Source organism: Acomys minous (assembly GCF_964271855.1).
Source record: "Acomys minous genome assembly, chromosome: 9".
In the NCBI taxonomy this organism is placed as follows: Eukaryota; Metazoa; Chordata; class Mammalia; order Rodentia; family Muridae; genus Acomys; species Acomys minous.
This window is the reverse complement of record NC_140490.1, coordinates 77,034,595-77,060,875: the sequence shown is the minus strand read 5'-3', so window position 1 is coordinate 77,060,875 and position 26,281 is coordinate 77,034,595. Positions and strand designations below refer to the sequence as shown.

Sequence of the window (26,281 nt, the reverse complement as noted above, 5' to 3'; positions counted from 1 at the left end):
AAGGGGCTAAAGAGCTAGCTCAAGGGTTAGAGCTCTTGCCTTTCTTGAGGACCTGATTTCAGTTCCCAGCATCCACATCAGGTGGCTCACAATTACCTGAAACTCCAGCTCCAAGGGATAGGATAGACCTCACTGGCCTGCCCCCCCATCCCCCCGACCGTCCCCCCACCCACCCACCCCCGCGCGCGCGCACACACACATACACACACACACGCGCGCGCGTGCAAATCAAACAAATCTAAAAAAAGAAAAGTCAATCTTAACATCTGTGCTGTGGGACTGAGGAAGCGGTTCGGTTGCTGGAATGCTTGCCTAGTGCGGATTAAGCCCGGGGTCCATCCCAAGGCACTGCTTAAAACCACATGTAGGGGCTGGAGAGATGGCTCAGAGGTTAAGACTGCTCTTCCAGAGGTCCTGAGTTCAATAAGGAATATACTTGGTAAAATTGACAATTAAAAGAAAGAGCTGGGAGCTGGAGAGATGGCTCAGAGGTTAAGAGCACTGACTGCTCTTCCAGAGGTCCGGAGTTCAATTCCCAGCAACCACATGGTGGCTCACAACCATCTATAATGAGATCTGATGCCTTCTTCGGGCATGCAGTCACACATGCAGGCAGAACATATAATAAATAAATAAATCTTAAAAAAAAAAAAACACAAAACACACGTAGGGGCTCAGGCTTATTTCTGAGGGAAGACAGAAGTATCAAGAGTTCAAGATCATCCTCCGCGTGTAGTTTCAGCCAACTAAATGAGACACTGTGTGTAGAGGGGGTGGGGGTGGCGTGGGTGTGTGTGTGGAACAGGAGTGTGAAGGACCGCAACTGCCGGATACTAGACCATGGTGCTGAGCCTGAGAGGTGGCTCCAATGAAGCTCGCTCTTTTCCTAACGCTGGCTGAAGGTGGATCTTTTGAAAAAAAAAAAAAAACCAGCCCTCCCACCAGCCATCCCAATCACTTGGCCACCTCAACTTGTGGGAACTTTTCAAAGTCATCCGGTAGCCACGGTTCCCATTCCTGTCATCCTAGTGAGGACGGCGGGCGCCCTGGACGAGGCAGCAACCTCTAGGTTCTGGGTTCTCCTCCGCCCTCGCTTTCCACAGCGAGGCCCTCACCCGGAGTTGCTACTGGGGGGAAGCCGGGCACTCGCCGCGACTTCGCGCTACAATCCCCACCACAACGTCGTTCAGCGCTGAGGTGCCATGCAGACTTGCCCTGGTTGAGCAACCACTCAGGAGATCACGCGCCCTGCAGCCCTGTCCACAACCAAACTCGGTAGTGCCCGGTTGGCTCCGTGTGCACAGTACCTGCCTCCGCCACTGGGGAGCACCAGCATGAGGACACCCGCGCATGCTCCGTGCACCTCTAAGGGACAGTGGCCCGAGGCTGCTCAGTGTGCACTTCGCCTCAGCTAACGTCGCGTAACAGAGAGCGCATAGCACCATGGGAAATGTAGTTTCTAGGGCTTGGACTAGCAGGCATGCCTCCCTCCTGGGCTCAGCGTGGGACTACCGCTCCCGGCCTTCCGGCACACAAGGGAGCGTGCGAGGACGCGGACTGGAGGGCTGGGCGGGAGCCACGAAGGCGGGGCCAGGGGGAAGGCCGCGCGCGCGGGGGCGGGGCCTCGGCCGCGGAGCCGCTGCCGCTCGCGGTCGGGACCCGAGGCGTGAGCCGAGGGAACGACGCCAGACGCGGGCGCGGACGCTGCCGGTGGCGCTCGGTGTCCCAAGGTCCCCCTCGCTATCGGCCGGGACGCGGGAGAGCGCGGCGCGCGGCGGGGGCGCGAGGTGGTGCGGGCGGGGGCGGCCAATGCGAAACTGGCTGGTGCTGCTGTGCCCGTGCGTGCTCGGGGCCGCGCTGCACCTCTGGCACCTCTGGCTGCGCTCCCCGCCGCGCCCCCGCGCCTCCGGGCCCGGCGCGGCAGGTGAGGTGAGGGGCGAGCGGCCGCGCGCGTGGGAGGCCGCGGGGATGGCTGGAAGGGCAACAGGGCGGGCGCGGACGTCCCGGGACGGACGGAACAAACGGGTCTTTTCATCGGCGTCGTCGGGCGGACTGGACTGTGCGTTTCTGCTCAGCGTGTGCTCAGTGGCCCACGTCGCGGTCTGGGGTCACAACCTGGTGGGGCGGCGGAGGGTCTTCTCGCCGAGGGGGGTCGTGAGCGCGCCGGTGCTGACCGTGCGGGCTTTGCGTGTCAGAACTCACTTTGCAGTGAGGAGGGACTGAGTGTACTTCGTGTTCTCGGATCGTGAGGTGAGCTAGGGCGCAGCCGAGAGTGGAGTCGTCCTTGGCGGTGCTGCTTGGGTGGCTTGCTAGTGAAGGAGCCTAGGAATACCGGATTCTTCTTTAACTTTTGTGTTCGTTTGTTCCCTAACTTCATCCCTCGTGGGAGTGAGAGCTTTGTTCTCATTCGCTGTACAGCCTACCGGTGCTTTTGCCCACCGTGGGTATGCAGTGTTGTCCTACCACCCTAAACACTACCTTAGTGTCTCTTGTGTGTCTTTTCCAGGTTTTTCTCTGAGAGATTATGTAAGAGAAGTACATAGCTATTTTAAAGAAAGTGTAATGCTTGTTTTATTTATTTATTTTTTAAGTATATCTTACCACCTAATATCCAAACAGCTGTTTTCTTTTCGGAAAGTTTTAGAACAGATCTTCACAGTCATCTCAGGGCTAAGTCTTATACCATATTTAGCAATCCTCAAAACACTCTGGCTGGCGTTATTTCAGTAATGATATTTTTTTTACTTTTAGGCAAACCACCAGGTTTTGGAAAGGCTATTTTTATGTGATGGGAAAGAATTAACCACTTAAACAGTGTAATGAAAGTACACCATTGTATGTGTATTTAGCTTGCTAAACAGGTGGGGCTTTTGCAGACTAAATGGGAAAAAGTTCATATATACAAAATGACCTGTCACTTAACATCTGTTGGGGTTGTACTTTATTGCCACCTCCCCCAAAATAGATGAGTGAGTTGTTGGCATCTACTTGCAGAGCCACTGTAGAATATATATGACCTCAACATTAGCAATCTTTTGGAGTTCAACACAATAAACCCTGTCGTTGAGCTTAGCTTGTCTTTTAAGTAAGCCTACAAGCAATTTTGGGGTTTGAAACAGATTTTTTTTCTGATGCTTTAAGTTTATCCATTTAGGCTAGACTAGATTAAGGAAGCAAACTGTACTAAGGGTAAGGGTTATATAGGGTCTTACTAGTTGTAAAAATTTTTGTGTTGATACGGGAGCTTGGTCAGCTAATCAGTAGGATGTTTTAACATAAAGCCAGACAGATTCCTGTTCCACTCTCCTCTGTTGTTACTTCAAAACAGGCAGAAGTATTTTGATTGTAAAAAAAAAAAAATTCCCACAGGTCTTTTTTCTATTTTGCTGTCGAAATATTTAAAACGTGGGCATTTTTACTTTCTGACCCCATACATTGAGTCTTAACACCCGAGATTTTACTAAGTAGCGTTCTTTTGAATTAACAGTTTAAGATTTTTCTTTGTTCTCTTTTCTGCTCCTCTGTCTGCAGTCCCATTAAGCTGAAGTAATAATTTTTTTTCATTTATTTGCGTGCCTGCGAGCGCGTGTGCATGTGTGTGTTTGCAGTGCGTGTGTGTATGTGTTTTTGCACGCATGTGCAAGTAAGAGATAGAGAGGGAGAGAGGGAAAGGGAGAGAGTATGTGGTTGCGCATGCCACAGAGCTCTTGTAAAAGTCAAACTCTGAACACCAGACCTGGCAAGTCCTTTCTCCTGATGAACCATTTTATTGGCCCAATAATTTTTTGAAAAGGAAATTTAACTTCCCTAAATATTAGAAAAGCTCTCCTGGCTCACAGCTGGTTCAGCAAAGAGTAGAGAGTTGCTGGGCCATTTTCTCCGGGAGTTTAGAATTATCAAAATTAAAATAGTACAGTGCCTGCCCTCTAGGTGTTAACCATTTGAAAGACGCTTAAGACTATAAATGTAAAGAAAAGGAGCTTGCCTGGTGTGGTGGCTCACCAAGGCAGGTGGATCGCTGTGAGTTCGAGGCCAGCCTGGTCTGCAAAGTGAATCTAGGACAGCCAGGGCTATTACACAGAGAAACCTTGTCTTGAAAAACAAAAACAAAAAGAAAAGAAAAGGAACTTATCACTAAGTACATATTTGGAGAGCTCGGTGTAGGCCGGGATACCTGTGTCCAGCATGTTTGGAGACAAACTGGGGAAGCAGTTGAAAGACAAATTGAGCTTGATGTCCAGCTTTTGTCTGGGGCTGGTTCTTAGAAAATTATCCCTCTGCTGTATCTCAGGGTTTCAGTTCCCATGTTTATAAACTATAAAGATTTGCTCAGCAAAATGCCTGAGCTACTGTAAACAGTCCAGGAATTTTGGAGAGTATTGCTAGTGGAGGTGGCTAAAGCCTGTGCCAGTATGGCACAAGCACACCCCGTGGTGCTGCAGTGGTGTTTCACCAACAGATCTGTAAGGGGCTCCTGTGTTTTCCTCATTTTCAAGATTTCTGCCTGATTGTGATGGTTGTCATCCAAGAGCATGCATTTGAGGGTTCTTGTTTGCTTCTTTGTTAGGCATATTTTGAACAATGCTTCAAGGTCAGCTTCCCTTAGACTTTAATGTCCGCCGTGGCCATCGCAAAGCCCAGCAAGTTTTCAGGCTCTCGGGATAGATGACTTACTAAAATAAAGTCATGGCTCTTGGGGCACTTCCTTGAGGTGGTTGAGTTATTTCTGTCGTTGTGGAGATCTTGTTCCCTGTGGGCCTGTGCCATTTAGCACAGCACACATAAACGCTCACTCTGAATGAGTGAATCAAGAGAATAAAACTGAGAAGATACAGATTTTCCACCTGTATTATCTGTTTACATGCCACGAGGAACTTATGATTTAAATATATTTCTTTCATAAAGGGCAGCAAGTTCTTTAGAGGAAAAGTTGAAATTATTTTTAAATGAAAGGAAAGAAAAATAGTCTGTACTTCTGGATTATTTTCAATATAATATATATTTTGAAAAATGTGTTTTGAAAATATTTTTGATGTATCATCCAGATTCTTTTCAGGCATGTGACTTTACAGGCACAAGCTGAACACTCTCAATCATTTTAATTTTAAAAAGGAAAACTATGGGGTTGGGAAGCTAGCTCAGTTGATAAAGTGCTTGTCTTACAAGAAGCATGAGGTTTTGTTTTTGTTTTGTTTTGTTTTTTGAGACAGGGTTTCTCTGTAGCCTTGACTATCCTAGACTTGCTTTCTAGACCAGGCTGGCCTCGAACTCACAACGATCTGTCTGCCTCTGCCTCCCAAGTGCTGGGATTAAAGGTGTGCGCTGCCAGGTTCTACATTAGATCTAGTATCAGATCTAGCCAGGTGTGGTAGGGCACAGTTGTAATCCTAGCCCTGAGGAAGTGGAAACAGGAGGATCCTGGCCACCCAACCTAAATGGATCAGTGAGAGAGCCTGCTTCAAAAAATAAGGTGGGCAGCACTTGAGGAATACAATGTCAACAAAGTTTCTACCTTCCTAAAATGTTGGGTATGTATTTGCAGTATGTCTTGTTTTTTTGTTTTTTCGAGACAGGTTCCTCCTCTCTTTCCCTCCCCTCCCCCTCCCCTCTCTCAAATTCATAGCCACCCACCTGCCTCTACCTCCCCAAGTGCTGAGATTATAGATGTGTGCCACCAGGTCTTGCCTTGTAAAAGACTTCCAGATTACAGTCCTACTAGCAATGAGGCAGTGTAGCTATTGTCTTAGGATCATTGTCAGCATTCTCTTGAAGTAATTGTCATTTGGTTACACCTTTGAAGAAGACATTTGACACTTCAAATGTAGAGGAAATGTAGTGTGTTGTTGCTCTAATTCAAACTTGATTTCTAGTGAAGTTCGGCTTCCCCCCCCCCCCCAGATGTTGTTGCCTTTTTTCATGACACTTGTCCTTTAGTGTTTATATGTCTTAGTTGTCTGTTCCCCAACTTCATGTTTCTAAATCCTGGAATCAAGTTAAGTTTCCTATGCTTATAGTATATAACAGTGTGATGCATATATAAAGTGAAACTTGTGAGGGGAGCTACAAGCTTGAGTGACTGCCAAGGTACTTAAAGCACCCTCCTCAAACTTGTATCATTTTATATGGGGAGTGTATTGGATGGATTTATATGGGCATGTGTTTTTCTTAATTTGACTGCAGTGTATTTGGGAATAGAAGTCCTCTAGGAGGCCAAGATACACTCTGAATTCTTTGCAAGAAAGAGATACCCTGCAAAGCAAAGCAGTTGAGGAGAACTGGCTTAGATGGGGGCTGCTGGGAAGGGGGTTAGAAGCAGGGATACTGACATTGAACAGGGGTGTGGGATAAGATCAAAAAGTAGTTAGAGCTGTGATCTTCAGGGTCGTCACATGCTAGTGGTTATCTTTGTGTGTATTTAGTTGTTTAAAACAAAAACAAACACCTTGTTTGGCAGTAATGGACAATTCATGGAGGAACCAGCCTCAGTAAAAACTTACAGTTGAGCCAGGTGTGGTGGTGCACACCTTTCAGCCCAGCACTTGGGAGGCAGAGGCGCAGGGGCAGAGATCTCTGTGAGTTTGAGACCAGCCTGGTCTACAAAGTAATTCCAGGACAGCAGAGCTGTTACATAGAGAAACCTTGTCTTGAACACCGCCCCCCTCCCCCCCAAAAAGAGCTTATAGTTGAAACAGGAGCTAGATTTAGTGCCCAGAAAAGAATGGGCTTGAGAAATTGTTGATGAAGAATTTTGAGGCATTCAGAGGTTAAATCATGTGCTTGTGCTTCAGTCCTAAATGGTCTGCTTCGATTAGATACCAGAAATAAGGTACGATTTGGCACTCAGAAATATTTTAATTATTCTGAATATTTGTTTTGTTGTTGTTTCTCATGTCAGATTAATGAAGCACAAGCTGAGTGTGACTTTTGCCCTTTTGCAGATTTTGTTGTGGTTATTTTTGTTTGTTTTCCAAGACAGGTGTAGGGGTGTGTGTGTGTGTGTGTGTGTGTGTGTGTGTGTGTGTGTGTGTGTGTGTGTGTGTGTAAGTTCTGGAACTTAACTGTGGGCTGGCCTCAAACTTATAGAGATCCTCCTGCCTCTGCCTCCTGAGCACTGAGGACTAAAGGTAAAACACAAATTCTCATAGTAAATATGTAAAGGATCCAGGACTCTAACTGTGGCCTAATTGGCCTTCTTACTGTCTACTCTTTGTTTTTATGCCATATTGCCTTTCACAGCTGATTCTTTTTTAAAAATATTTATTTACATATTTTATGTATATGAGTACACTATCTTCATGTACATCTACACACTAGAAGAGGACATCACACCCCATTGTAGATGGTTGTGATGAGCCACATGTTGTTGCTGAGAATTGAACTCAGGACCTCTGGAAGAGCAGTCAATGCTCTTAACCACTAAGCCATTTCTCCAGCCTTATCACAGTTTTTTACCACAAACTTCTTTGTTTTGAAAATCTTTGTTATGCTGGCATAGATACACACATACAAAAAAAATACAAAAAGCCTGTATGCCAATATGTTAATTGTATATATTTCTAGATGCTGAGTTCATGGGTTTTCAAATTTTAAAATAAAATTTTATATTTTGTTTCTACTTACTGTATATTTTATAAGCATAAGCATGTTTTATTTGCAATTAACTTTTTTATGAAATATGCTGAGTTTGCTGTAGTTGAGATAACATGACTGACTTGCAATTTATGTTAATTTTTATAGATCGATCAGCCTTATTTCCTCAGTGGAAATTTAGTCACTATGATGTGGTAGTTGGTGTGTTATCGGCTCGAAATAACCACGAACTTCGAAATGTGATAAGAAACACCTGGCTGAAGCATTTGCTGCAACATCCTATGTTAAGTCAACGGTAGGTTTTCTGAATTACTACTCCCTTACCTGGTTCAAGAACTGAAAAATACAAAACAAACAAACAAACAAACAAAAAACCCCTTAGTTTTAAAAGTCAGATACTGGGGCTGGATAGATGACTTGGTAGTTAACAGCATTTGGCTGTCTTTTAGAGAACATAGGTTCAATTCCCAGCACCCACATAGTGGTTCACAACTGTCTGTAACTAGCTCCATGGAATCTGATGTTCTTTCTGGCCTCTGTGGGCACTGTACACATGTGGTGCACATACATACATGTAGACAAAACATTCACATATGTAAAATAAAAATAATTATTCTTAAAAAAGACTGATTTAGAAACATGGCTCTTTTGTGGAAAATGGTCATTTCCTTAGGAATCTTAGAAGGAAGTTTTATCAAGATTTTAAGCCAAAAGGCACTCGAAAGAGTATGCTCTTGGATTCGCATTTTACAGTATTATTAGTAACCTCACCGTTCAGAATTTTGTATTTTTAGTGGTATATTCCACAGTGTGCATGGCATGCCATATTCTTTCCTGACCACCCTCCGAGAGCTGGGCTTTGCACTGCCTTTCCTGTTGGGTGGTCCAGCTTCTGGTCAGGAATCGTGTCAGTGGTCGGTGTGGGAAATGACAACAAGATAACAGCATGATTTTAGTCTGAGCAGTCGGTGGCAGGTTCTTCCTGGGCATGAGGGGAAGATGACTGGAGCTCTGGAGTGGTTCGGAGCCTTCCCTTGCTGGGTAATAGGGTTTACTATTGCAGTGGTCCCTTCTCATGTGGGCATCTCTTCAAGCTGCAGTGAGGAGCTGGGGAGAGAGGTATAGGGTGGAGCCACCTAAGGTGGGAAGACCCTGGGGCTGTAGCAGAGAACATGCTCTTGCAGTTGTATTAAACTGACACTTTCTTGAGTTGTTGTTGAGGTAAATTGCTGTTGGGATTTTCTTGTCACTGATAGTGAACATTTAGAGATTTCCTATCTTCCCTGTGGCAGCTTCCATTCCTCTTCCCTTAGTTCCCTTAGTACTTGGCTGCAATAGCAAATCCTGTTACCCAGCAAGGGAAGGCCTCAGAACCACTCCAGAGCTTGAGTTCCAGTCGCCTTTCCCGCATGCCCAATAAGAACACGACCCCACTACTCAGACCCAGACCATGGTGTTACCTTTTCCTCGCTCTCACTTCCTGCACCAACCGTTCATATCTTCTTGCTGCAGCTTTTAGGTCATACTCAGAATCAGACTTCCCACACGTTTACCACTGCTGCCCTTACCTACACTGCCTTTACCTGTCACTTGGTTTGTTGCAGAAGATCCTCTCTATGGATTGCTTGCGTTTTCTTAGGCCACATTCTGTTTTCCATATACCTGCCAGATCAGAATGATCCCTAAGATTGGTCAAATTCTGTTAACTCTCTATTCATACTTTTCCACTGATGTGTGTGTGTGTGTGTGTGTGTGTGTGTGTGTGTCTGTCTGTCTGTCTGTCTGTCTGTCTGTGTGTGTGTCTGTCTGTCTGTCTGTCTGTCTGTCTGTCTGTTGGTGCATGCGCATGCATACATGCCTGCGTCTGCCTGTACCCATTGTCTTTTCTGGTCTTAGAATAAAACCCTATCAGATATAGGTAGGAGTTTAATGTCATCCCTAGCTGTATAGTGTAGCCAGTGTAGGCTACATGACACTTACCTCTTAAATAAATAAATAAATAAAGTAAAAAACCCTCAAATTATTGTAGTCATTAACCTACTCTACTTCTTCTGTATAAATCACTTTACTGTGTTTCCCTCACAACCCCAGGATTGAATTTTTTTAATGCATACAAAATAATGTTTTTCATTATTATAGCATTTTTTATGTTTGTCATTATACTTTGCTTATATTTACCCTCTCCATCTCATCCTTCCAATGAGTCCCTCCCTCTAAAGAGTCCACCCTTCTGCATATGCCTGCCCCCCACCCCTGCACAAACACATGCACACACACAAAATCTTAATTCTGCACGTGAGAAACATACAGTGTCTTCTTTCCCATCCCATCTCTCCCACAAGCACAAGCTTCTGCTTCAGAGCCTTTGCTCTTCCTTAGCGCACTCTTTCACTAAATGTCTTCATGGTAGCATTCCTGTGATGTTACCCAGCAGACAGTCCCAGAATATACACACTCCACTTCTCTGTCGCTGTCTGCCCTGTTGACTTTATTATTAGATGGATCAGCAGCTGGCGTGTGTGACACATTGACAGGCTACTCATCATTCCCCACCAGGAGGTGGGCTCTTTGGTTTTCTTCTACCGAGAGATTCCCCGTATCTGTAACTTAGCCTGTCCAAGAGTGAGATACTCAACAACTGTTGAATACCTCAGAACTAAAAATACTGAGTATAATTTATACCAGTAACTCATTTGCCTTTATTGCAGTTACTTAACTGTGGTAAACTTGTGGTTTGTTTTCTGAAAATAATGGATTATCTTATAAAAACAGATTCAAGCCCAAAAATAACTTCCTATGGCATGGTAGTTATATGAATTTAGTAAGGCTTAAGATAGCTAAAAAAAAGGATGAGTATATATAATTTAGTTAGGATATTCACTCGTGTCTGTATATACCTTTTTTACAAATGATAATTGTCTACACAAGATGTTCTCCCTAGCTGGCCAGTGATAAAGGATGTTGCATTCTGTGGTTTTGGGGTTCTTTGGTATCTTGTGTTTTACCAAAGAAGTCAAGTATGCTATTTATATTATGAGGACTGATTCCAGGCCTCTATAACAGGCTGTAATTTGTCACTTTAATATATTTATTGTTCTGAGTAGGTACTGCACTGTGTATGTTAAAATACAAAGGTAGAGTCTAGGGGCCTTGAAGTTTAGTAGGTGTGATAGTGTAGCATGTGCTACAGTGGAGTTAACTGTGAACTAGCCGGGAGTGGGCTGGAGAGCTGGCGGAGCAGTTAAGAATGCTGCTGCTCTTCCAGAGAAACCTGAGTGCTGATTCCTGCGTCCTCCATCTTGCAGCCACGTGGGATTCCAGCTCCAGGAAGTCAACTCCTTTTTCTCGCTTTTGCAGGCATACTCCAGGCAGTGCAGGCGCATAAACACACACACACACACACACACACACACACACACACACACACACACACACACGGAGGGAGGGAGGAGATGATAAAAATCAATCTTTTTAAAGAGCCTGGAGTGCTTGAGAAACATCAGCCATATGTAACGTGCGGTTGTTGGACATGAGTGTTAGAGCAGAGGGAGAGCCTAGGAAGAAGTAAAATAGAAGCTGTGAAAGTGGGGAAAGGAGGAAAGGCCTGTAGCTATGAGAGGTCAGCAGTGACCTGCTTAGCTCGTGGCAAGCACCGTGTAGAAGATGACTTGTTCAGACAAGAACTGCTGAGGACTGTAACTCCTTAGTGGTGACTCATGAGAGGCTGCAGAGAACAGGAGGTACCTCAGTGACTGCTGGCTGGCTGACTGGGAGAGTTCTAAAACCCTTAGACAACCTGCTACGCACTAGATGAGAAGAGACAGCCGCCCAGCTGAGGATGTATTTGAGCTCAGGCACCCACAGGCTATAATGTAAACGTTTATTGAATGGATCTCTCAAAAACGTGTGCTTGTGTGTACATGGGTTTATCATAATTTTATTGATATAAAGACTTACGGCACATAATTGATAGGTAATAGCATGCAGTACTCTGTAAAATTAGTAAATTCTATTTGGCCAGTTAATTCTCATAGAATGCTTCTGTTTTGCCAGGATATTAGATTTGTAATAAACTTATGGCTGAAATTAGCAAGGCATATAGCTCTGAAGTAAATATTTTAAGTTGAAGAATAAGACTTAAAGCTGGGAGATGGTTCAGCAAATACCTACTTGCTCTTGCAGAGAACCTGGGTTCAATCCACAGCACTCACATAGCAGTTCACAACTGTGTGTAACTCCAGCCCCAGGGGCCCACTACCCTCTTCTGACCTCCATGGAAACTGCATGCATGTGCCACACAGACTTAGACTTACATGCAGGCAAAACAACCCTACACATAAAAATAATAAATAAAATGTTCAAACTGCTTTCTACTAAGACATGTCAGTGCTTTATTCTTAGTGAAGTCAGTGACTTATTTGTTTAATCATCTAATAGTTTTTGGACATTGAAAAAGTATTCAGATTTTTCTAGTACTATTCAGAAAGTACTGGCTGAAGATCTATTATACCTAGGCTTAATCTGCATTAATAACATTTTCTCATACTTCCAATCTAGACAAACAGTGATACAAAAAATCCAGTCCATATTTATATTGTTTATCAATTTCTGTATTTAAATATTTTCACCAAAGCCAATTTTAAGCAACTACTGTGACATAATTGGGTATACAATTGTAAAAAGATATATACCATGAATATTCCATCAAACAGATGAAAGTATAAATAACCTTAATAAGAAACCCAGAAAGTGGAGAACTTGAGTGTTTTTTTAAAAAATATATTTAGTTGTTTCTGTAATTTAATAAAGACTGTATTCAGCATTTTCAGAACTCAGCTCCTTGTGGGTAAGGTGGCAATCCCAAAGAACTTAGGGATTGATGACTTAGAAGTCAAGTCTCCACTAGATGTGCTAGTTCAAGAATAGGGAATAAGAAGATTGAGTAGACCAAGAGGTGATGAAGGGCAAAGCCCTGGGTAACAGGTCCCAAGGTAGCAGTGATGCAAGGTTTGACAGCAGCAGGAACCTCCTCTTACAGAAACACTAGTCCAGCAAGAGAAAAGGAAAATTCCAAATGCAGTTTCTGAGAAGTTGATGTTACTGTGATCTGCTGTTAGCTAGCATGGCCAGGCCAAGCATTTACACTGCCTTTAGTGCTACAGAAGAGGACTCGTATTAAGCCACTCAACAATTAGCAGCCCTTGGCTTGCATGTTTCTAGTACTTTTTGTTAGTTCAGAAAAATAAAGTTAGAGATCAGCTCTCATAAGCGTTAGTGTCCGAGGTCTGAAATGAGCATGAGGAATGGGTGTGTGTGAGGTGAGGATCTGTAATCTGTAACTGACTGTAATGCCAACCCATCTCTCAGTGTGCTTGTGAAGTTCATAATAGGTGCCCGTGGCTGTGAAGTGCCTGTGGAAGACAGGGAGGACCCTTACTCCTGCCGACTGCTCAACATCACCAGTCCAGGTATGCTGTCCACCAGGTTGCCGTCTGTCAGTGGGCTGTCAAGCAAAAGGTGCTGAATTCTATGGGAGAGAGTCTGCTTTTAACCAGCTAAACATTTGTCATCGAAATTTACTAGTCACTCAGGGAGTCCCTGGGATTCTTTACTGACACAGAATTTCAAGGCAGACGAGTGTTCTTCAGTGTGACTTAGTGCATCTGAAGAATTAGATTACTCATAGATGCTGAATTTTGAACTTTTGGAAAAGTGCTGATTTTACCAGTTAATTCATAAAAGCCATGATGCACATATTGTGAGTTGACTTAGGTGTTTGAATTACTAAGAACCAGGGAATGTGACACATGCCTAGAATCCCAGCACCGCGGAACCTGAATCAGCCTGGGCAATGTATCAAGAACATGCTAAAAATAGAAGAACAAAAACATATATGAAGTTAAAAGTCAAGGACTATTGACTAAGTTTCTGTAAAATAAACAGGTTTGGTATATTAAAAAACATACTCCTTAGAATTAAATTTGTGAGACAGCAGAAGCTGATGCTAATGAGGTTTCTGTGTTGCCAGGAAGGCTGTCACCACTGTAATTAGCATTCCTGTTATGCTCAGCTGCAGTTGTAAAGGAGATTTTCCAAATCTCTGTTCAGTGTGCTGAGCCTAAATTCTGGTATTTTAAACTTTGTCAGGTCTTCATAGTTGCATATATCTCCCTTTTAGAAGTTTAGTAATATGCAGGGTGTGGGCTACAAATCTGGCTCTAAAGCCAACTCTGCCACAGTCTAGTTCTGTGGCCTTCTGAATTTACATTTCATCATCTCTAAGCAATGAATAAAAAGGTGTAATTGCGCATGCCCGTAATTGCAGTCCCTGGGAGGCTGAGGCAGGGAGAGTGCCACAAGTTTGAGATCAACCTGGTGGTTCCATAATGAGTTCCAGGGCGGCCTGAGTTACAGTGTGAGATGCTGTTAAAAAGAAGAAGAAAAAAGCCCCTACCTCATGGAGACTAGTGCAAAAGTGGAGTGAGTGACGAAGCATGTAGCACCGGTCCTGGGATTTAAAGAGCCTGACTTTTATATAAATTGGATTCCAGCCTACTTTTTAAATCAAGTTGAGCATATGTTCTAGTCTGTTACAAAGCAGAGCATTACAGACTAACTTTTACATATAATTGTGTTCTTCTGAAGTCTATTAACTTTTAGTAGAGAGCAAAACATTCATAAACCTCATCAGATGTTGTGTTGTTGCTAATGTCATAGCTTACAGAAAGCTAGAGTTAAAAACTAAATTAAAGCAAACAAGCCCACACAAAAACCTTTCACAAGCCTGGAGGTGTGTATGGCTTTCTGGCAGAGTGCAGCCCTGGTCCCATCCCAGCACTTGTCATCTGGAGCTTACTATCTTTGCTAATGGTGAGGAGTGGATGTTCCGTTAAGAGAAAACTCATCATCTGATACAGAAGCAGTTTTTCAAACTGCACTGTTTAATGTAGGTATGTTCTATTACCCCTGAGCATTGGGGTTATTTCAGTATCTAAGGGTCATGGTGAGCATTAATCATGCTGCTGCACGGTTAATAGCTGTTATCAAAGCAACAAGATTTCCTGCTGCAGGCAGCTTAAGCTTTAGGTACATTTTTAAAGGTATAGGAATGGTTTGACCCGCCATTTTTAATAGACCCGTTTCTACTTTGGATGCCTTTTGTCTTCTGAATATATTAAAGCAAAAATTTGCTGTCATCCAGTCAGGATGCTGGCAGTGCTTTCTAGCTCATGGCAGAAGTCTGTCCCTTTTTGTCCCCTCCTGCCCATGTGTATTAACAAGAAAGGGGCGGCATTTCCTGTTAATCTTCATTGTATTGAAAATCTACTATCTTATACTTAGAAAGCTTCTAGAGACTGAAGTGGGGCGGGGAGAGGGCGGCGTGGAACCCAAAGTCCCATGTGTACAAGATTGGGCCGTATTCTAGAGTCTCTGCTGTAAAGCAGGGCTGTCTTTCTTAGGTTATCAGTGAACTTGGCAAATTCTATCAAAACAGACTTCTGTGTTTTGTGTTCTTTTGAGGAGAGGGATCCAGTGGTTTTCTTTCTCTTTTTCAAGACAGGTTTTTTTCTGTGTAGCTGCTGTCCTAGAACTAGCTCTGTAGACCAGGATGGCCTTGAGTTCACAGAGATCCACATGACTCTTATTTTCCAAGTGCTGGGATTAAAGGTGTGTGTGCCTGCATCGTCCGGCAATCTAGTGGTTTTCAATGAGAGCTGCAGTGCTAGGAATCAAACCCAGGGCCTAGTGTGTGCTACGTATGCATTGCTATATCACTGAACTAGACTCATAACCCTGATATGAGTGTATAGACTGGCCACAGTCTATGCACTTTATAAGTATATGTGTGTGTGGACATACTTGTTTAACTAGTTGGGTCATCAGCAAAGTTTGAAAACCACAGTTCTAAAATCTACAAACATTATTGCCTTTAAAGTAGGTTTTAGGGGCTGGAGAGAAGCCTCACCGGTTAAGAGCACTGGCTGCTTTTCCAGAGGTCCTGAGGTCAATTCCCAGCAACCACATAGTGGCTCATAACCATCTATAATGAAATCTGTTTCCTTCTTGTGATGTGCAGGCATACATGTACACAGAACACTGTATATGTAATAAATAAATCTTTAAAGTAGGTTTTATTTTTTGCCTTATTATCTATCATCTAATCTATCCTGATTCGTTTATAGTAATTAAAAAAGTTATTTGAAAAATACTATTGGCTGAAGGTATAGCTCTGTGGGAGAGTACTTGCTTAACATGGATGAAGCCCAGGTTTAGTTCTCAACACTGAAGAAAAGGACAGTTCAGGGAACTGATGAACCAGTAAAACAAACATTGGCTTTTGAGCCATTAAACTGAGTTCTTATTCCTGGTCTGTCAGTTTCTGTGACTTTAGGATGATTACTTAGTGTCCTTTGGGGCACAGTGTCTTTTTTTTTTTTTTAAGATTTATTTATTTATTATGTATACAGTGCGTATTAGATCACATTATAGATGGTTGTGAGCCACCATGTGGTTGCTGGGAATTGAACTCAGGATCTCTGAAGGAGCAATTGGTACTCTTAACCACTGAGCCATCTCTCCAGCCCAGGGTATAGTGTCTTAACTGGCAAGTGGCATAACGGTCCTCCCATCCAGGGAAGTGGTAAAGTGGAGATGTGATGGGCAGTGATATAGTAGGTGATCAAAATCTGTATTTATCTGGCATAAATACTTTACAGTAAGTTTCTCAGTGTACTTCAGTTACTCCTATACTACAGTGGTTTCCTTATAGACCTTAAACTTTTAAATTGCTTAATAAGAGGTAGCATTTTTGGAATTTGCAGAACAAGATCAAATTTCCGAATGATTTTTACTACACTAAGTGCTATCTTCTATTCTGTTTATCCCGTCTGTCCATGTAGGTAGATGGCTTGTAGTTGACTTATATTTAGTATTCACCTATGGGATGTGTCTGTGTGCAGAAGTCTAAATTTTATTTATTTGACCATATAAACTGTAATCTCATTGTTTGTTTAGTTTTGAATCAGGAAATTGAAGCCTTTAGCTTTCCTGAAGATGCCTCCTCCTCCAAACTTTCTGAAGACCGAGTTGTCAGCGTGAGCTTCCGAGTTCTTTACCCAATCGTGATTACAAGTCTTGGAGTGTTCTATGATGCCAGTGACGTTGGCTTTCAGAGGAACATCACTGTCAAGTTGTATCAGACAGAGCAGGAGGTGTGTACTGATATGGACAACATTTTTCTTCTTTAAAAAAAACTTTTCCTTGTGGCTTCAAATAGACTGAAAGACTGAGCTTCCATCTTTTTTTCTGCAATGGTTGACGTTATAGTACATTGCATTGCAATGCTGGTTTGGGGATAGATTACTGTAGATACATGAGTTACATGTATAGAAGAAAAAGTTGTACTGGACTAGAAATTCCCAACCTAAATTTTTCATAGCTTCATTAACAAAGATGTCAGAAACATGAGCTGGAGAAAGGACAGTCTTTTCAAAACTGGTGCTGACAAAATTGTATAGCCACTTGCAAAAATATAGAATTAGATCCATATCTTTCAACTTGCATAAAAATCAATTTGAATCGGATCAGAAACCTTTTTTTTTTTTAAAGATTTTATTTACTTTATGTTTATGAGTGCTCTATCTGCATGTATACCTGCACACCAGAGGAGGGCATTAGAGGGTATAGATGGTTGTGAGCCATCATGTTGTTGCTGGGAATTGAACTCAGGACCTCCGGAAGAGCAGGCAGTGCTCTTAATCGCTGAGCCATCTCTCTAGCTCACATCAGAAATCTTAATTTAAACTTATAAATTGCTGTAGGAAAACACTTTAGGACATGGGTACTGGCAACAAATTTCTGAGTAGAATCTTAGTAGCATAAGAATCTACTAGTATAAGAAATAATCTCAAGAATTGATAAATAGGACTATATGAAATTAAAAGGCTTCACAACAAAAGAAATTCATCAGCAGGGAGAGCATACTACAAAATGGGAGAAAGTTTATTGCAAACTATACTTTAGGGTTAATATCTGAATATATAAAGAACTTTAAAAATTAAACATTAAAGAACCCGCCAGCGCTCAAAAGAAGAAATACAAATGGCCAATAGTTTAAGTGTTCAACATCTCTTGCCATCAGAGAAATAAAAATTCCATTTCACCCTAATTAGAATGATCAGTATCAAAAATAACAACAAAAAAATGCTGGTATGAATATGACGGAAGAGCAGCCCGTATCCACTGTTAATGCAGCCCTGTGGAAGCCAGTGTGACCATATGACCATATGCCACCCCTGCACATGTACACAGAGCACTCAACAGTCTACTGTGGAAGCCAGTGTGACCATATGACCATATGCCACTCCTGCACATGTACACAGAGCACGCAACAGTCTACTGTGGAAGCCAGTGTGACCATATGACCATATGCCACCCCTGCACATGCACACAGAGCACTCAACAGTCTACTGTAGGAAACCAGTGTGACCATATGACCATATGCCACCCCTGCACATGTACACAGAGCACTCAACAGTCTACTGTGGAAGCCAGTGTGACCATATGACCATATGCCACCCCTGCACATGTACACAGAGCACTCAACAGTCTACTGTAGGAAAATCTCATACCCATGTTATCACTGCCTATTTTACACAGCAAGGAACAGATAAGTAGATAATGAAAATGGGTACATATATACACTAGAATTTTACTCAGTCATAAAGAAAAATGAAATTGCAGGAAAAAGGATGGATCAGAACTAGAGAACATTATATTAAGTGAGGTCACCAAAGCTTGAAAGACAAATACCACCATATGTAGCCTCTCACTGTTAAATATCTGTGTCAAGTTGGGAATAAATATGGCTGGAGGCCAGGACACTAGAAGGTGACTCATGAAGCTTGCTGGGGGTGGACAGAGACAATAGGAAAATGTTAGAAAAGAGCAGTGGGAGAGCAAATGCTGCTGAGGGATTAGAGTCAAGGAGATGAAAGGTAGATAATAAACTGAAATGAAAGATGAATGGAAACCTATTAGTTTGTGAGCTGACAGGCCTTTCCTGTTTTGGTAGTATTTTTTGTTGATGTAAGTTTTCTCTTTATGTCTGATTTCTCCAGATACTGTGAATGATCTATTGTAGGACCCCTCAAAGAGTATTCGTTTCTTTTTTCTTGCTTTGCTGTAGCAAGCAGTTAAGTTGTCTGGAAGAGATTCTCAACTGTCCTTCAGTGGATAGCAGTTGAAATCCTACTTGGCTCTTTTTGCTCTTAGTTAGGCTGCCTGCATTCTGCTTTAATATGTATTCCAGGAGTCATCTTCAGATTAGGGCAGCCTTTATATGAAGAATTTAAAGCTCACTCTTCCTCCTCGTCTCTTCCCTTTCCTTTTCCCTCCCCCCACCTCTATGTGTCAGATTCTAAGGGGAAGATGGATAGACCACGTTTCCCTTTTTCCACCTTTTGATTCTCTTGCACGTTTTGCCTGTGTTTGAATTCCAGTCTCTTTCAGATCTTTGTTGTTACTGGTTTGTTTTCATTTTGAGATGGGACAGCCCAGGCTGTCTTAGCCTCCTGAGGGCTGGATTGCAGATGGGTATCATCACATCTGGCTATGACCATTTGCATGTTTTCCCAAGTTCACTGTTACCTATAGAATTGGTTTGCTATTACTAGAAGCCTCTTGGTTGGTTGGTTGGTTGGTTGAAGTTTTTAAAGTTTTTTTGTTTGTTTGTTTGGTTTTGGTTTTTGGTTTTTGAGACAGGGTTTCTCTCTGTAACTTTGGCCATCCTGAAACTCACTAGGTAGACCAGATCCACCTGTCTCTGCCTTCCAAGGGCTGGAATTAAAGGTGTCCACCCCACCCACCCACCACTCACCTCCAGTGGTTGGTTGAAGTTTTGTTAAGGTTAGACATGGTCAAACACAAGACTGCTTTTGAGTGTCATGTTCAAGAGGCTGAGGTAGGAGGATTTCTACAAGTTCAAGGCCAACCAGGGCTATATAGCTTAACCTTCCCTCCTTCCCTCCCTCTGTCCCTCCCTCCGTCCCTCTTTCCCCCCACTCTTTCTATGCCCACTGAGTCCAATTAGTGCTGCTTATATAAACATGGGCTTGGAGTCATCTACTGAGGAACCTGGGGAACCTACCAGTGGTCATACTCAAAAGAAAAGAGTCTCTCTCCCCTATAGCCATCAACTGCCAGGAACTCCACAGCTAAGGGCGGGACCTCAGCAGCTTCTCCCTCTCTCACGCTAGAGTCTAACTGGCTTGATCTTGTGCAGGTTTTATATTGGTAACAACTATTGTTGTAAGTTTTGTGTGCAACAGCCATGTCATGTTCAGAGGACAGCATTTCACAGCATTCTTCCTCATCCTCTGGCTCTTCTGTGGTGTCCTGGGTTATTTTCTTTTCATCCAGGCATGATAGAATGCACCTCAAGTCCCTGCACTAAGGAAGCTGAGCTTGGAGATCACACATGTTTAACAGCAAGCTGAGCTACATAATCAAATTTTAGTCTTAAAAATAACAAAATTACTAGTGCTGTTAGAATTGTTAATAAAAGATTAAATGTATGTTTTGTAGTTTGTTCTACTTTTACTCCACCTAAAGACTGTCTGGTTTGTGGGCTAGAGGAATGGCTCAGCAGTTAAGAGCACTGACTGTTCTTCCAGAGGTCCTGAGCTCAATTCCCAGCATGGTGGCTTACAGCCCTCTATAACTAATAATGTGGCATCCAGTGCCCTCTTCTGGTGTGCAAATAATCATACAGACAAGCCACCGGTATACATAATGTACATAAATAAATTAATCTTTTTAAAAAGAATATCTAGTTTGTTAATGTGTTAGTAGACATAAATTTAAGAGAAAGGGAACATATAACAATCATGGGTTCAGTTAATACTGGATGTAGCAATTTATGTATTACTGTGGAAAAAGTTAAATTATTTCATGGAAGGGCTGAAGTGTAGCTCAGTGGTAGAGTGCTTAACCAGCATTTCCTAAAACAAACATGAAAGCACAAAGAAAACAGTCACCCCCTGAGGGTCAGTCCTGTTTTCTCTTCTGAAAGTTCTTTTTGAAGAATTCCCATGCACATTTTGTTTTCCAGAGAGATATGTGAACTTTCAGTTTGTTCATGGGTGTGCATGAGGGCATTCTTACAGTGTGTTGGTTCGATAGCGAAACCTCTCATTTCTTTTAATACATTTCACTCAGAGGTTTTTAGAGGTTATATGAATTACATTTAGCACTTGAGATCTTAGTAGCAACTTGGAATATCTTAGTAATTTCATTCAGGCCTGTTGACTCAAGCCTGGAATCCCAGCTTCTTGGAATGCTGAGGCAGGAGGATCAGAAGTATTCTTAGCAGCTTAGCAAACCAGTGACTGAAAAGAGGGGGCTGTGTGGCTGGTGCTGGTAGTAGAGTGCTTACCTAGCATGCAAGGGGCCAGCAGGACTCCCTGCAGCTGTAAAACGACCAATATAACAACTTAATGACCATTGGCAACAACACTAGAAAATCTGAAAGATGGGGCTGGAAAGATGGCTTAGCAGCTAAAAGCACTTGTTATATAGGATAGGTTTGTTTTTGTTTTTTTTGTTTTTTTAATTGAAAAACCTGAAAGTTGTTAAAACCACAGTGAGCATGACTGGTGGCATTGTGGATTTGCTGACAAAGCTGCACATCGCATGAGGGTTGGCTAACAGGAAGTATCTGTCTGTTTTTCCATGCCTCCCTACCCACCCTGCAGGAAGCCCTTTTCATCGCTCGATTTAGTCCTCCAAGCTGTGGCATACAAGTGAACAAACTATGGTATAAGCCGGTGGAACAGTTCATCTTGCCAGAGGTATGGCTGTAGTAAATGCCAGTGAGATGTTTGTAGGCATGTGTGCTTCCTTGCCCCACGTCAGCTCTACAGAAGTACCAACGAAGAGGGTAGTTACAACAAAGCCTGCAGTTATACCAACAGAATTTCATAGCCATGCTTTTTTTTTTTAAAGTATTTCCTGTTGCCATGATTAACTTGAGAACTCTGTGACTGTCTTAGTGACTGTCTTCTTAAGGGACAGTAGATCTTTTGGGTGAGTTAAATGTTTTACTTGTCTAAAGAATTAAAAACAAACAAACCAACCAGAAATGCAGCCAGGCACCGTGGTGCACGCCTGTGGCCTCAGCACTCTGGGAGGTAGAGGCAGGCGGATCTCTGGGAGGTAGAGGCAGGCGGATCTCTGGGAGGTAGAGGCCAGCCTGGCCCACATAGTTCTAGGACAGCCAGCACTACAGATATAGAATAATAGGCAATATTTTCAAGCTAAATAAAACTTTAATAACATGAACACTTATGGATGATGTCTGAAAATGTGCGTGTCACCTCTGAGATGCTCTAGGACAGTCTTAAATCTTACTTGCTGGAGGCCACTTTGGCTGTCAGGTGCCCAGGTGCATCCTGAGGGTTTCCCCAGTATAGTCAGGGACTTTGATAGGCAGGAACGAGCATGCCCATCCATGGTCCTCAGCCTGTTCATAAAGGCCACTTGTGCATTTAGTGCTTTGAAACCACAGTAGGGGTCAGCCATGGACAGCTTTGTGGGTCATTGAAAGCTATATTGAGTTTGTATGCAATCTCAAAGCTGAGTTAAGATGTGAAAGCTAGACCATTGACACTTCCCCACTGGCCACTGGTCTCATTGTATTCCTGTTAGGGCAACAGCAGAGCCTCGGGTTTATGTAGTGTGGTGTACCTTTGGCGTCACATACAAGTAGCTGAAACGACATGCGTCCTTGTTAGTTTTATGTCAATTTGACACAAGCGAGAGTCATCAGAGAAGAAGGAGCCTCAGTTGAGGAAATGGTTCTATAAGGTCAGACAGTAGGCAAATCTGTGGGGCATTTTCTTAATTAGTGATTGATGGGGGAGGGCCCAGCGCATTGTGGTTGCACCCCTAGACGGCCTGATGGCCTTGGGTTCAGTAAGAAAGCAAGCTGGCGCTGGAGAGATGGCTCAGAGGTTAAGAACACTGACTGCTGTTTTTCCAGAAGTGCTGAGTTCAATTCCTAGCAACCACATGGTGACTCACAACCGTCTATAATGTAATCTGATGCCCTCTTCTGGCCTGCATGTATACTTGCAGGCAGAGCACTGTATACATAATAATAAATAAATCTTAAAGAAAGAAAGAGAGAAAGAGAAAAAAGAAAGAAAGCTGAACAAGCCATGAGGAACAAGCTAGTAAGCAGCATCCCTCCATGGCCTCTGCATCAGCTCCTGCCTCCAGGCTCCTGCCCTGTTTTGAGTTCTTGTAGGTTTGATGATGAACAATGCTGTGAAAGTGTAAACCATTTCCTCCCCAACTTGCTTTGGTCATGGTGTTTCATCATAGCAATAGTAACCCCAACTAAGGCAGTATGCTAATATTTATTTATTTATCTGGGTTTTTTCTAGACAGGGTGTCTCTGTGTAGCCTTGACTGTCCTGGACTCCCTTTGTAGACCAGGCTGGCCTTGAATTCACAGCAATCCACTACTTCTGCCTCCCGAGTGCTGGGATTAAAGGCGTGCTCCAATATGTTAATTATGTATAAATAGAATCTTGTGGGGGAGGTACTTGCCTTCTCTGGCTGCGTCTCCCGTGAGGTAGAGATGCTGCATTAGGTAGTCCAGAGGGATTCTTGGGGACTAACTGTTGGTTTTACATGTGTAGACCACTTAGAATGTGCTGTCACATGGCAGACATTCTATAGATAACTGCACCGTCGTTTGTATACACTAAAGTTCCCCATGAGTTCTCCACTTGCCTGACAGAAGACACTTAGCAATGTCTGAGATCTTGGCTTGTTACGTGGGGCTGTAGGGGCCCAAAATGATAAGGGTTTGAGGTTGAGAAGCTTCTTGAGGGAGGAGTCTCTGTGGGTAGGGTCAGAGGAACAAAGCAAGTTTTAACGCTTTCATCTAATCACAGGTTTATAGTCTCCCCGCTACTTTTGGTCACCCTTATAGAAACATTTTTGGGCTGGAGAGGTGGTTCAGAGGTTGCTCTTCCAGAGGTCCTGAATTCAATTCCCAGCAACCACATGGTGCCTCACAACCATCTATAATGAGATCTGATGCCCTCTTCTGGCGTGCAGGTGTACATGTAGGCAGAATACTGTATACATAATAAATAAAAACTCTTATTAAAAAAAAAAAAGAAACATTTTTTTTTGGTCTGAAAAAGCATTACTTTTCCTTAAAGTGCCATTGTTTTTGAGAAGTGCTGTGTCACTGTGTGTCTGCATTTTCTGTTTAGGACATGGACAGCAAGGAAGTGTGTGGCGAGGGCTTCATTGTGAAGTGTGAGCACTAGGAGGCTAGGCATTCAGATGGCAACTCTAGCTTCTTCATAGGTCTGTAGCTTTTCAAACTAAAAATTTAGTTAAGGAATTGGATGCCAATAGCTGGAGGATCTTTGTTGATTTGTTTGTTGTTTCTGTCAAAGAGTAATTTTTAAATAAATATAACAGAAGCCCTGTCTACTCCAGCAGTGCTCTGGCTACATTACATTTTACAATTTAAAAACTTTTTACCAATTCTTAAGAACGTACTCAACTTATTTTGATCATATTCGCCCCTCCCACAAACTCCTCCAGAATCAACCCTCATCTTCTTATCACCCATATTCAAGTTCTCCTTAAGAATTTTTATTTTTATTTTATTTTACTTTACTTTATTTTATTTTTTTTATGGTCAGGTCCAATTTGTGTAGTCCATATACTCCTGAGCACGCTCCAGCGGTACTCAGCCTTCCAGTGGCCTCAACCTTAAAGAAAACTCCATTTCTCCCTTCCACAAAAACCACTTCAGCTCTTTGGTGGTGGTGGTGGTTGTCTCGCTGTGTAGCACTGGCTACCCAGGAACTCACCATGTAGACGAAGGTAGGCTGGCTGCCATCTCATGGAGTTCTGCCTGCCTGGAAGGAACTTTAAATACTGGCATCCCTAAGAGTCTTTCTTCTCTTTTAAGCTTTAAGGTAAATATACTAGGTGTTTCATTACTTTAGAAAAATACTGAGAAAAGTAGACTTGTTTATTAGTGGGTATTGGGAGAATGTGGGGTGGTTTTTATTTTATTTTATACATTTTCTAAAAGGCTATAATAGATGCATATTAGCTTTATAAAAAGAAAATAATAAGCCTCTAGAAATTAGATTTCATACCATATGCAGCACCTTGCTGAAATATGTCTGGCATTATGGATTTTTTTTTGTGGAACCTAGTATTATGGATTTTTTTTTTCAAACCTAATGGGACCTAGTGGCCTTGATGATGGTTTTGCCTGTGTGTTACTAGAGAAATGAGAACCCCCCTTGGTGTGATCCATCTGTGAGGAGGAGCAGGTGGTCTCCTGTCTTTGCCATCAAGTCACACTTGTAGAGTAGCTGCAGTCGTGCAGCAGCAGCTCCGCTTGTCACCCTGTGTTCATCCTGCGGCCTGCCCACTGAAGTGTAAGCCTCCCTGAGAGCCACAAGTTCAAGTGAAAACTACTGTGTATTTATCTTAAAAGTTATTCCTCTAATTGTATACTTTTCTTAATAATGCAGTTGAAACCTAAAACTGCTTTCAGTACAAAACGGACTTGTCATTCAGCTGAGTCACTAGGCACATTACTGTTAGTTTGATGGACACTTACTTATACTTATATTTTTATGAAAAATGAGTCTGGAGCCATCTTTCTAGTCCATAAGAAGTTGTTAGTGTTCATATGATTTAGTTCCTGTGTTGTTATAGATAAGAAATTAGAAGTAATACATAAAAGAATTATGTGGAAGGGCTTGTAATAACTTAATATTTTGTGAGATAACTTATAATTCATTTCCTAACCTATAACTGTTTTTTTTCCCCACTGAGTCAGTAGGTTTATGATTTTCAAACAGAGTTGCCAGTTGTGTAGTTGTTTTGGACTGTAAGAGTTTCCTAGTTTTATGAAACCTAAAACAGAAAATAGAAAGGTTTGTAAGAGGAGGTGTGAGATGTAACTGTCCAGTTGTGACCTGGGTTGGGATGGGGAGCATGCTTGCTGCAGCCCATCTGTATGTGTATACCTCATAGACAGCTTCAGAGGAAACCATGCTCCAGGGGGTTTACATGGTGATGAACCTTGATGGAAATTATATCATGGTCCAGTTATACACTAAATGGAGTTGGGTGCCAGGAAGAGCTACTGGCAAAGAGCACACCAGATGCCAAATGTTACTGAATAGATGGGACAGAGAAGGATATGTTGTTTCCTTACTTTCTCTGTTTGTAGGTTCAAGGTAAAGTTTTCACAGCTATCTCCTGTTTTGACTGTTGGCCACCTGTTTTACTTTATTCAGCATACTTGAGCCATTTCATTTATTACTGCTCAGATGTCCTGAGAACTCCAGATGTGCCAGCTGATCCTGGACATTCAAGTGTTGTGGTCTTCCAGCCTTTCTCATTGCTTGTGTTTTCAGTCTTGGGTCTAGGTTTTTCTCTTTCTTTCTTTCTTTCTTTCTTTCTTTCTTTCTTTCTTTCTTTCTTTCTTTCTTTCTTTCTTTCTAAAGATTTGTTATTTTTCAGTATTCTGCCCATATGTGTACCTGCACTCCAGAGGAGGGCACCAGATGTCATTATAGATTGTTGTGAGCCACCATGTGGTTGCTGAGAATTGAACTCAGGACCTTTGGAAAAA

At 42.6% G+C, this 26,281-nt stretch overlaps 1 protein-coding gene across 8 annotated transcripts in view; it reads left to right on the top strand.

Moving 5' to 3' along the window:
* Positions 1-1,602: 1,602 nt before the first annotated feature.
* B3GALNT2 (beta-1,3-N-acetylgalactosaminyltransferase 2) overlaps positions 1,603-26,281 on the top strand; it is a 49,614-nt gene continuing 24,935 nt past the window's right edge. For 6 of the 8 annotated variants that reach the window (XM_084794183.1, XM_084794184.1, XM_084794185.1 and 3 more), the window contains exons 1-5: positions 1,603-1,924; positions 7,738-7,885; positions 12,958-13,058; positions 16,606-16,802; positions 21,345-21,440. In XM_084794183.1, the coding sequence (XP_084650309.1) occupies positions 1,810-1,924; positions 7,738-7,885; positions 12,958-13,058; positions 16,606-16,802; positions 21,345-21,440 (657 nt within the window). In that variant the 5' untranslated portion in view covers positions 1,603-1,809. Of the gene's footprint in view, positions 1,925-2,230; positions 2,251-7,737; positions 7,886-12,957; positions 13,059-16,605; positions 16,803-21,344; positions 21,441-26,281 lie in introns of those variants that run through there. The other 2 variants (XM_084794189.1, XM_084794188.1) reach the window with 2 other exon arrangements.